Here is a 12,358-nt window from a genome sequence, read left to right as displayed (position 1 = left end):
CCGCAAAATGGAAATGCCCCCTCCCCCCAAATCTGACCCCGACCCCTAAATTGACACCCAAATCGAGCCCTATAGAATCCTAAATCGAACCAAATAGGGCAGGGAAGGACTTACTCCCAACGGGCCTTAGATCCGCATCACTTAACCTCTTTCTCCCCCACCATGACATTGTCGAAGTTCATCGTCCCTGAGGTCTAAGTACTTTAACATCTTCAGATTGTCATCCTCCCAAGATCCGGCCGCCGCCGATGAACTAGTGGTTTCAGCCATGGCTAGGGTTCCGCCTCGACGCTTACGAGACCACACTGCCCGCACCAACACCTAGAGGCAACATGGGCGAGAAGATGGTAGATATAACGTGGACCTCTCACCGGGGATCAAGATCGCCGCCGGAGTACTAAAACCCTAACGTAGAGGGTAAAACAATTGGAAAAAATATATTCAAATTTACTACTTTGAAATAAAATCACGACACTTGTCTTGGATCGGAGTATTTCTGAATCGTAATTTTTTTAGGCAAATTTCTGAATCATCATTCTTTTTAGGGCTTTCCGAATCATCATTTTGTGTAGCGTTCGTGTGCACGTGAAGTGGGCCGGCCCACAGGAGCTGAAAAGGCCCCGAACTACAGCCCGTAATTGCTGGAGCGCCGGGCGGTAACCCAAAGCGAGTCCCTCCTCCCCTTTTTAAGCCCCCAGAGAAGGAGGCACCGCCGCCGCTCGCCACCATCCCCGACCACGCCCCCGTCCCTGCGCCGCTCCGCAGACGGCGGCCGTGCTCTACGTCGTCGTGTTGCCGGGTCGCCTCCCTCCTGATTCTATCAATCCCTCCCCATGGCGTTCTGGGGTAAGCCACGCCTTCCCCATACCAATACCTTTTCTGGGACCGTTTGCGTATTGTTCTTGGTAATAATCACGAAACATCTGCTATGATATGATTTGTGCAGGCGTGGAGGTGAAGCCCGGGAAGCCGTACACCCACAGCTACAACCCTTCCCATGGCCGTCTCCGCATTTGCCAGGTTGCCCGCACTCCTCTCTATTTACTTTATGAAGGTCATGTTTTGTTCGACAGTATCAGGGTCATGTTTTGTTTGACAGTATCAGGGTCATGTTTTGTTTGACAGTATCAAGATCATAGGGTTATTAAAATAAGGTTGTGGTTCGAATTAGATGAGTAACTCATAATTCTTTTTCATTCTAATCCAATTTTGGATGCATGATGGTCCTTTCTGAAATATGAAAATGCTGGTTCCTAAAGCTATCTTCGCATATGATCTGATACTCCATTAGAATGCATTTGTGCAAGTTTGGAAATTTGTTTGGATACCACTACGGTACGCTGACATGCCATGTGTGTATCCTGTCTTGGTGGGTGAAGAAGGGGGGAACATAAAGTCATTTGAGCCTATCTTAATTTGAGCATTGCTTAGACCTACTGTATTGTTTGCTCCGCAGTCCTTCCAACAGGTATTTGCGGGCATGATATTAATTTTTATGATGGTTTTCAGGCCACATTGGGCAGCTGCGATGCTGCTACAAGGACAGTGGTGCAATGCATTGTGGGCAACAAGAAACCCATCATACTTTGTAGTTTGAATCCTAAATTGGCTGAGATGTGCCATCTCGAGATTGAGTTGGAGGAGGTCGATGAGGTTCTGTTTTCAGTACTTGGCCAGAGTTCTGTGCATCTCTCAGGATATTACCTCCGGCCAGGCAGCAGGGGCAATGCAGGGGAGGAAGACTCGTATCCTTTTTGAAAGTTTCATCGTGCCACTTGTTTCACTTTTCTGTAGTGTTTCAGACTTGAGTTTACTCCTGACCTTGTAACTAGAGAATCTTATGGAGAGGATGTTGGAGAGTCTGATACAGACCAAGACTATGAAGGGAGTGAGGACAGTTATGAATCTGACTTCATTGATGATGGTGACAATGAAGTACCCGAGGACAGTGATGTTTCTGATTCTATGGATGATGGTGATGTATGCTCAACCCCCGATCACCGCAAGCAAGGTAAAATTGAATTATCGGGCAATGAATTACTTGGCATTTCTTTTATACACATATGCTTGTTTTCCATGTTCTTATAGGATAGTAGGATACCCTTTAAATGATACGTAATGATGTTTCTGAAGTCTGCACTTTGATCATAACACATTTGTTGTTCATGACTAAGAATGAATGGGACTTATGAGTAATTTGTTTTCTACTTTTGATTTGGTTCCCAATTATTTATTTGTTTTGCACGACACATTGCCACCATTACACTGTAGTGGAGATGACATAAGGTCCGCATGATTGTTCGATCCCTTCTCTCTTTCTTTTGCAGAAATTAGTAATTTTGCACGTGCATTGCACGTTAATATTAAGCAGTATATTAATTGTGTTGTATATTAATATTAGTCAAGATATAAATTGCATGTTAATATTAGGTAGGATATAATTACTTGGTTAATGTTGACGTTGATATTGGGCATGCCATTTAATTAGTGGAGGGTGCTAGACGTGTTTAACGCTGAACACCGGAGCGAGGTAGATCGTTGGATAGATGCGAAGTAATTCTGTACGTGCAATGCACGTTAATATTAGGCAATGTATTAATTGTGTTGTACATTAATATTAGTCAAGATATAAATTGCATGTTAATATTAGGTATGATATAATTACTTGGTTAATGTTGATGCTGATATTAGGCATGCCATTAATTAGTGGAGGGTGCTAAATGTGTTTAACGCTAAATTGAACCAGTGAGATTTGTTGGATACACTCAACTCGCTCTTCTTATAGAGGTATAGATTCAATTAGCATGTCTATTTAACTATTTTGTAACAAGTCTCCCTACAGCTAGATTATTGCTATTTTTTATTCTGTACACATCGCCTGTATTTATGTTCACACATTGCCATTGGATGCTGCTACTGCTGTCTAAGTCGTATCTCCTTAAATTTCCATCCCAGTGATTGCTAACACATTCTAATATTTGTTACATAGATTCTGAAAAGCATGCTCGTAAGGTTAAAAGACAGTGGCGCTTAAAGAAGAAGCAACAAGTTGACAGCTCCGCTGACAAGATTGCTGATTCTCCATCAAAGCCTGCTGCCAGGCGCAAACGTGGCTCAATATTTGATAGTGCCAGTGAAGATGAGGACTTTTTGGCCCAGAGTGAAGAAGAAAACTTTCCTACGCCTGTTTCCTTGGCTAAGAAAACTAATGGTGAAGTTTCAGAGGAAATTAAACCTGGAAATGTCACGTCGAATGACGAAGCCAAAAAACGGAGTAAAAGTGATAAGAAAAGAAAAAGTGATGCCATCAATGAGGATCCTGCATCTCCAATGTATATCTCTGCTTCCTGTTTAGTTGCATATATGTCTCGATTGTGTTTGGTGAACACTAATCTGTACCTTGTTGTGTGACCTGAGCAGGGATGTAACAGAGATCAATGGATCATCGGTTCCAAAACAGGAAGCTGAGATAAAAAGGAAATCCAAGAAAAAGAAGAAAACTCTAGAGGCAGAAGATGGAAAGCATTCGAACAACATAAGAACATTGGAAGATGGGCTGGTCATAGAAGATCTGTCAGCAGGAAACCAAGATGCCAAAGTGGCTTCGGAGGGCAACAAGGTATCTGCAAGCTTCGTTTTCTGAGCTCTCCATATAGTATGCTTGTAGTTCATGAAAGCAATCGCACATTTCATATCGGTGTGCTTGGCTAGGGCTCTGGCCATGATTAGAGATAAGAACTGAAAAGAAGAAACAACGATGAATGCTGACTTAGTATGCATTCAGTACTTAAAAATTTACATGCCTGAAACACACTGGCCCGAAAGAAGAGATGTAAACATGTCCACTTTACTTGTGCAGGTTTATATCAATTATGTTGGCAAGCTGCAGGATGGAAAAACTGTTCATTCTAATGGCGAGGAAAAGCCCTACAAGTTTAAGCTTGGTAAATTTTGACAAACGCCTTTGGCTTATCTTACCATACCATGCTTGGGTTTGTCATTCAGAATGCATGTTGTGCTTACTGCAGGTTCTGAGAAAGTGATGCGTGGATGGAACCTCGGTATTACTGGTAAAACTACCTCGGAGCTCGCTGTTTTGTTCTCCCTCTGTTCCTTGATATAAGGTGTATAGATTTTTGAGAAAAAATCCGAAATATAAGGTGTATTGCGTTGCACCACTTGTTTGGATAACATTTTTAAGGATTTGATTACATTTCCTTATATCAGGCAAGCTCCTCTATTTTCTCATGTCAATTAGTCCGGTGTAATCTCGCCCAAAACTTGTGAAATTTTTTCTCCACGTGTGTTCTTTAATTTTCGTGCCAAAAACTATACACCCTATATTTAGGAATGGAGGGTGCTTTGAGTCATTTCTTCGACCATGGTTTACAATTTATGCTATTCACCGCAGGTATGCGCGTTGGAGAGAAGAGGAGGCTAACCATTCCCCCATCCCTGTGGTAAGGCATTGTGCATTTCTTTACTTTCCACCTTCCTATTATATGTATATATACTCTATAAATAACACCTTTGCTCTGCTTTTGGACCACATTTATTCTTCAGCGACAATGGTGGTAAATCGGTCGTAGAATTGCCCAAAGATTCAACAATCATCTATGAAGTGGAGTTGGTGAAAGTCCGGTGAAACGCGCAAGCTTCTCGTTCCTGTTTTACGCCGAAGGCCGGAGCATGGATTTTTGTCGAGCTACAGATGGAGATTGTGTGGTTTGTTCCGCATAGGCTATGTGTTTTGTTCCGCAGGACTGTTGTGTGGGCAAAGAGTATTAAGAATTTGATGAGCATTCGAGTTAGCAAAAAGAGATGCTTTATATATCCTGTGTACTGAACTGGACGAGACGGCGGTCAGTGAGTTTAAGGTCTGTGGTCGAGATTAGCACCCTGGTCAGTTTGTGGGATGTTTCCGTGCAATTCTGTCGAATGTGAGAATTCTATCTGGTTCCTGTCAATGCAACATTCCTGTCAATTCTGTCATCAGTATGGGAGTTCTAGTTAACAAACGGTGCAGACGTGCATTGTCCCTGTATGTCAGTGGGTGTAAACCGATTGTTTGCACCGGCCAGCTATGTGCCTTGGGCTTTTGCCGGTTCTCCGGCACGGTGCATTCCCTCTCCCAGGGAGCCTGGTTCTCCGGCACGGTGCGTTCCCTCTCCCAGGGAGCCTGGTTCTCCGGCACGGTGCGTTCCCTCTCCCAGGGAGCCTGGGCAGTGCCGTCGGTGGCTCTCGTTTCATTCCCTCGCTCGAGAGGCCCCCCTGTAAACCTAGCCGCCACCACCTCCTCCACCATAGATAAATCTACGAGTGGAGTTCTCAATAATAATAGTGTTTTCACTAGATAGGTTTAGGATTTTGGTAGCCGTATTCTTCATTGAAGATGGATATGGTATCGTCTATAATAAGTAATCTTCGGACCTTTCGTTCAATGACGAGATCCCCTTCCTGGTGTCAATGACCTTTCGTTGAAAAATTTTGGAAAAAGTTTTCTCTTGGTCACCACGAGGAGGATTGTCTACGTAATATCTGTCCCGGCTGCTACGTCCTCGACAATAATGATTCATACTTTCGGCTCCTGGTGACTTGACCTGGTTGTTCGGTTTTTCTCCCTGGAATACCGATGTTGGTTGATTTCTTAAATGGCTGCGTGTGTGCATCATAGCCTTGGCATTGCGGCTCAAACTAAAACTGTGGGAGAACCCTCATTGGTATTTACATGTCTATAGTTTGATACCTTTATTATTTTTCTACGTTGTCTTTAGAGAAATATAAGATTGTGTCAATGAAAGAAGAAAGAGTCTGGGGATCTCGAAGATATGCTTGGTTCGTTTAGACTTTATTTTGTAATCGCTATAGTCAGCTCATGTATCTACCATGTACAATTCGCTACTACGATTGTCAAAAAAACATCAATGATGTCGGTGCTGGGCACAGAAATGGAATGTTATCCTAAATTCCTAATAGATCAAAGGAAGGAAAACCAAATGATTGAGAAGAATAGGAAAAAGGAAATGAGACAAGGTGTCAAACAGAGGAATACATAGAGAGTGTAGGAACAACGACATATGTGTCGGAATGCAGAAAATTGGAGTAGGTCCCATCCGATGATTTAATGCTAGCATCAGAGCTGCCAAATCCGTTGATAAGAAAGGTAATATAAGTACACCCTTAAAGAAGGAATATGAACAACATAAGGTGGGTGCCAAAAAATAAGAACTGAAGAATGGTTGATAGATTTATCGAGGAAAATTGGACCAAAACCTAAACAACGCCTAACTAGACTAGACCTAAAGCACTATAAATTCTCTTATACTTGGGACGATGATCTCCCTAGTTGGCTGTGGACGTATAATGTTGCTTAACAATCGATAAAGCTAGCCATAAAGGTCTTCCCTAAAAAAAGACTAGACCTAAAGCACCACAAAACATACACAACATGCCAAAAGGCTAACACGCACAACACACCTTGTCAGGCACTCGAGCGTCTTCACCACTACCAGAGTGCACACAAAAAACCGTTGTATCAATCTAGGTTGGCACAAGCATATTCACAAAGCTCGACGATAACGAAGAAGAACGCTATTTCCCATAAAGCAAACATATAATACGTCAATGCCGCGAGGTTGGCGAACATAACTCGCCTGACGCACCTTACATATGGAGGGTGCTTCTGCTGCTCCCATGGAGATACCATGCAAGCCACCACCGACCACCTCCACGAGCACCAAGGACTTCTGACCGAGTCCAACTCCAAATGATGCCCCAAGAGAAAAATGATGCCAAGCAAAGCCAGAAGCATCTTCATCGTCCGATCCGGGAGCCCGGCTCAAGGATTTTCCCTGTAGTATGTGGCAATGCAGCAAACACCTCCGTGCACCGTCGACATGCTATATGCTCCCCCGTCCATGCCCTCTGTCGCGGCCAACTGGTGATGCTTTTGTAACACGCGTAATGTTGCATAGACAAGGATGGTGCTTATGCAACACAGATGTTGCAGAGACTTATGGGAAAAAACGCAACAAGACCTTAGTTTTCTACAATAAGACCTTTGTTGCAAAAGTTTTCTACAATAAGACCTTTGTTGCAAAAGTTTTCTGCAACAAGACCCGTGTTGCAAAGATTTCTTCAATACCAGTTTTGTTGCAATGGTGGGAAGATGCCGCTGTACCGCATGATGGCTCGCACGTAGCACACCCCTTTTTAGCACAAAATAAGGGCATTTGGTGCCATAGGGATCCCACAGAAATTCTGTGGGCCCAACTTTGACACAAATATTTTCATGTAAGCCCATCCGCTCCGTAGGAATCAACTCTGTCCATTCCACAGGAAAACGCCCTCGACTTATACTTTTCACGGATCTTTTTAGAACATCCGCCGCCTTGACAGCCGTTAGATCTGGTGTCATCTAGCGGCCCTGCCCCGTCCTCACATTGCAACAGAGGACATGTTGCACAAACCCTTTTGCAACATAGGCGTTGTTGCAGATTTATTTTGTCTTCACTTTTGTGCAACATGGGTGTTGTTGCGGAATGAACTTTTGCAACATAGAATGTTGCAGAAAAAAAGTCTTCACTTTCGTGCAACATGGGTGTTGTGGTGGAATGAACTTTTGCAACTTGCAACATAGATGATGTTGCAGAAAAATATCATATTCACGTTTCTGTAGCATGGGTGTTGTTGCAAAAGAAACGTTTGCAACCTAAACAATGTTGCAGAAAAAAATTACAATGAAAATTATGATACATAAACGCTCCTGTTGTCGCTGACAACACCACTGTCGCCACCAACCATAAGGCTATCCACCTCCTAGCTTCCATCCCGAGCGTCGCCAATCCCTGTTGCTTCCAGCCTTCCATGTTATTGAAGGAAATATGCCCTAGAGGCAATAATAAAGTTGTTATTTATATTTCTTTATATGCATGATAAATGTTTATTATTCATGCTAGAATTTATTAACTGGAAACTTAGTACATGTGTGAATACATAGACAAACAGAGTATCCCTAGTATGCCTCTACTTGACTAGCTCGTTAATCAAAGATGGTTAAGTTTCCTAGCCATGGACATGTGTTGTCATTTGATGAACGGGATCACATCATTAGAGAATGATGTGATGGACAAGACCCATCTGTTAGCTTAGCATAATGATCGTTCAGTTTTATTGTTACTGCTTTCTTCATAACTTATACATGTTCCTCTGACTATGAGATTATGCAACTCCCGAATACCAGAGGAACACCTTGTGTGCTATCAAACGTCACAACATAACTGGGTGATTATAAAGAAGCTCTATAGGTGTCTCCGATGGTGTTTGTTGAGTTGGCATAGATCGAGATTAGGATTTGTCACTCCGTGTATCGAAGAGGTATCTCTGGGCCCTCTCGGTAATACACATCACTATAAGCCTTGCAAGCAATATGACTAATGAGTTAGTTACGGGATGTTGCATTACGGAACGAGTAAAGAGACTTGTCGGTAAAGAGATTGAACTAGGTATTGAGATACCGACGATTGAATCTCAGGCAAGTAACATACCGATGACAAAGGGAACAACTTATGTTGTTATGCGGTTTGACCGATAAAGATCTTCGTAGAATATGTAGCAACTAATATGAGCATCCAGGTTCCTCTATTGGTTATTGACCAGAAGTGAGTCTCGGCATGTCTACATAGTTCTCGAACCCGTAGGGTCCGCACGCTTAACATTCGGTGACGATCAGTATTACGAGTTTATGTGTTTTGATGAACCGAAGGTTGTTCAGAGTCTCGGATGTGACCAAGGGCATGACGAGGAGTCTCGAAATGGTCGAGACATAAACATTGATATATTGGAAGCCTATGTTTGGACATCAGAATGGTTCCGAGTGGTTCGGGCATTTTTCCGGAGTACCGGGAGGTTACCGGAACCCTCCGGAAGAACTTATGGGCCTTATGGGCCATAAGAAGGAAGCACACCAGCCCACAAGGGGCTGGTGCACCCCCCTCGGACAGGAGGCCGAATTGGAATAGGTTTGGGAGGGCGGCCCCCTTTCCTTCTCTCCTACTCCTCCTTCCCTTCCTCTCCTACTCCAACTAGGGAAGGGGGGAATCCTACTCCTGATGGGAGTAGGACTCCCCTAGGGCGCGCCATAGAGAGGGCCGGCCCCTCCCCTCCTCCACTCCTTTATATACGAGGGAGGGGGGCACCCCATGGACAGACAAGTTGATCATTGATCTCTTAGCCGTGTGCGGTGCCCCCTCCACCACAATCCACCTCGGTCATATCGTAGCGGTGCTTAGGCGAAGCCCTATTTCGGTAGCATCATCATCATCGTCATTACGCCGTCGTGCTGACAAAGCTCTCCCTCGACACTCTGCTGGATCGTGAGTTCGTGAGACGTCACCGAGCTGAACGTGTGCAGATCGCGGAGGTGCCGTACTTTCGGTACTAGGATCGGTCGATCGTGAAGACGTACGACTACATCAACCGCGTTGTCATAACGCTTCCGCTTACGGTCTACGATGATACGTAGACAATACTCTCCCCTCTCATTGCTATGCATCACCATGATCTTGCGTGTGCGTAGGAATTTTTTTGAAATTATTGCGTTCCCCAAAAGTGGCATCCGAGCCAGGTCTATGCGTAGATGTTATATGCACGAGTAGAACACAAACAAGTTGTGGGCGTGGGTATATACATATTGCTTGCCGTCACTAGTTGATTCTTGATTCGGCGGTATTGTTGGATGAAGCGGCTCAGACCGACATTACGCGTATGCTTACGCGAGACTGGCTCTACCGACGTGCTTCGCACACAGGTGGCTAGTGGGTGTCTGTTTCTCCAACTTTAGTTGAATTGAATTCAATGAACAGGGTTCTTTCTGAAGATCAAAAAGCAAACACTATACCGCGTTGTGGTTTTTTGATGCATAGGTAAGAACGATTCTTGGTCAGCCCGTAGTAGCCACGTAAAACATGCAACAACAAAGTAGAGGTCGTCTAACTTGTTTTACTTTATCGCTGTGCGATAGCAATAGTTGCAAAAGCAATAGTTGGTGAGACGACCATGTGACGACACGTTGATAGAGATCAAGATGATGGAGATCATGGTGTCATGCCTATGACGATAAAGATCATGACGGTGGTTTGGAGATGGAGATCAAAGGCACAAGATGATGATGGCCATATCATGTCACATATTTTGATTGCATGTGATGTTTATCCTTTATGTATCTTATTTTGCTTAGTTTGGTGGTAGCATTATAAGATGATCTCTCACTAAATTTGAAGGTATAAGTGTTCTCCCTAAGTATGCACTATTGCGACAGTTCGTCGTGCCGCGACACCACGTGATGATTGGGTGTGATAAGCTCTACGTTCACATACAACGGGTGCAAGCTAGTTTTGCACACGCGGAATACTCAGGTTAAACTTGATGAGCCTAGCATATGCAGATATGGCCTCGGAACACTGGAGACCGAAAGGTCGAGCGTGAATCATATAGTAGATATGATCAACATAGTGATGTTCACCATTAAAAACTACTCTATCTCACGTGATGATCGGACATGGTTTAGTTGATTTGGATCACGTGATCATTTAGATGACTAGAGGGATGTCTATCTAAGTGGGAGTTCTTAAGTAATATGATTAATTGAACTTTAATTTATCATGAACTTAGTCCTGATAGTATTTGCATATCTATGTTGTAGATCAATAGCTTGCGATGTAGCTCCCCGTTTATATTTTGATATCTAGAGAAAAATAAGTTGAAAGATGATAGTAGCAATGATGCGGACTAGGTCCGTGATCTGAGGATTATCCTCATTGCTGCATAGAAGAATTATGTCCTTGATGCACCGCTAGGTGACAGATGTATTACAGGAGCAGATGCACACGTTATGAACGTTTGACAAAGCTCGGTATGATGACTACTTAATAGTTTAGTGCACCATGCTTTTCGGCTTAGAACTGGGACTTCAAAAACGTTTTGAACGCCACGGAACATATAAGATGTTCTAAGAGTTGAAATTGGTATTTCATACTCATGCCCGTGTCGAGAAGTATGAGACCTCTGACAGTACTTTGCCTACAAGGTGGAGGAGAATAGCTCAACCAGTGAGCATGTGCTCAGATTGTCTGGGTACTACAATTGCTTGAATCAAGTGGGAGTTAATCTTCCAAATAAGATAGTAATTGATAAAGTTCTCTAGTCACTATCACCAAGTTACTAGAACTTAGTGATGAACTATAACATGCAAGGGATGACAAAAGTAATTCCCAAGCTCTTCGCGATGCTGAAATCGGTGAAGGTAGAAATCAAGAAATAGCATCAAGTGTTGATGGTTAACAAGACCACTAGTTTCAAGAAAAGGGAAAAGGGAAAGAAAGAGGAACTTCAAAGAAGAAAGGCAAGCAAGTTGCCACTCCCATGAAGAAGCTCAAAGCTAGACCCAAGCCTGGAACTGAGTGCTTCTACTGCAAAGGAAATGGTCACTGGAAGGGGAACTGCCCTAGATACTTGGCAGATAAGAAGGATGGCAAAGTGAACAAAAGTATATATTTGATATACATGTTATTGATGTGTACTTTACTAGTGTTTATAACAACACCTCAGTATTTGATACTGGTTCAGTTACTAAGAGTAGTAACTCGAAACGGGAGTTGAAAAATAAACAGAGACTAGTTAAGGGCGAGGTGATGATGTGAGTTGGAAGTGATTCCAAGGTTGATAATGTTGGGGAACGTAGTAATTTCAAAAAAATTCCTACGCACACGCAAGATCATGGTGATGCATAGCAACGAGAGGGGAGAGTGTGTCTACGTACCCTCGTAGACCGTTCGTGGAAGTGTTATATCAACGCGGTTGATGTAGTCGTACGTCTTCACGTCCGACCGATCCAAGTACCGAAAGCACGGCACCTCCGAGTTCTGCACACGTTCGGCTCGGTGACGTCCTCGCCTTCTCGATCCAGCAAGAGGGGCGAAGTAGTAGATGAGTTCCGGCAGCACGGCGGCGTGGTGACGGTGTTGGTGAAGAACAATCTCCGCAGGGCTTCGCCTAAGCACTACGAAAACTATGACGGAGGATAAACTAGAGGGGGCGGGGTTGCCGGCACACGGCTTGGTGTTTCTTGATGTGTCTTTGGTGCTAGCCCTACCCCTCTATTTATATGTTGAGCCCTGGGGTCGAAACTTAGAGTAAAAGCCTCCTCAAAGTCGGTTTCACCCGAAAGGCAAGAGTCCTTCTCGGACTCCAGGGCTAGACGCCAGGGTTCCCAGCGTCTACCCCCTAGACGCCAGGGTTCCTGGTGTCTAGCCTCTGGTCTCCGCAAAACTTCCTTTTGCACTTTCCAAAAGCCTCGTGC

The 12,358-nt window shown here is 43.9% G+C and overlaps 1 protein-coding gene across 1 annotated transcript; it reads left to right on the top strand.

Moving 5' to 3' along the window:
* Positions 1 to 648: 648 nt before the first annotated feature.
* Positions 649 to 4,967, top strand: LOC125508833 (peptidyl-prolyl cis-trans isomerase FKBP43-like). The gene is made up of 10 exons (XM_048673627.1): positions 649 to 846; positions 947 to 1,020; positions 1,510 to 1,745; positions 1,833 to 2,011; positions 2,990 to 3,332; positions 3,421 to 3,619; positions 3,860 to 3,944; positions 4,029 to 4,070; positions 4,412 to 4,460; positions 4,564 to 4,967. The coding sequence occupies exons 1-10, from the start codon at positions 834 to 836 to the stop codon at positions 4,643 to 4,645; spliced, it is 1,302 nt and encodes a 433-aa protein (XP_048529584.1). The 5' UTR covers positions 649 to 833; the 3' UTR covers positions 4,646 to 4,967.
* Positions 4,968 to 12,358: the final 7,391 nt, after the last annotated feature.

The sequence above is a fragment of the Triticum urartu genome, chromosome 5 (genome assembly GCF_003073215.2).
Source record: "Triticum urartu cultivar G1812 chromosome 5, Tu2.1, whole genome shotgun sequence".
Classification (NCBI taxonomy): Eukaryota; Viridiplantae; Streptophyta; class Magnoliopsida; order Poales; family Poaceae; genus Triticum; species Triticum urartu.
The sequence above is the reverse complement of the archived record's forward strand: the minus strand, read 5'-3'. Positions and strand labels throughout refer to the sequence as shown.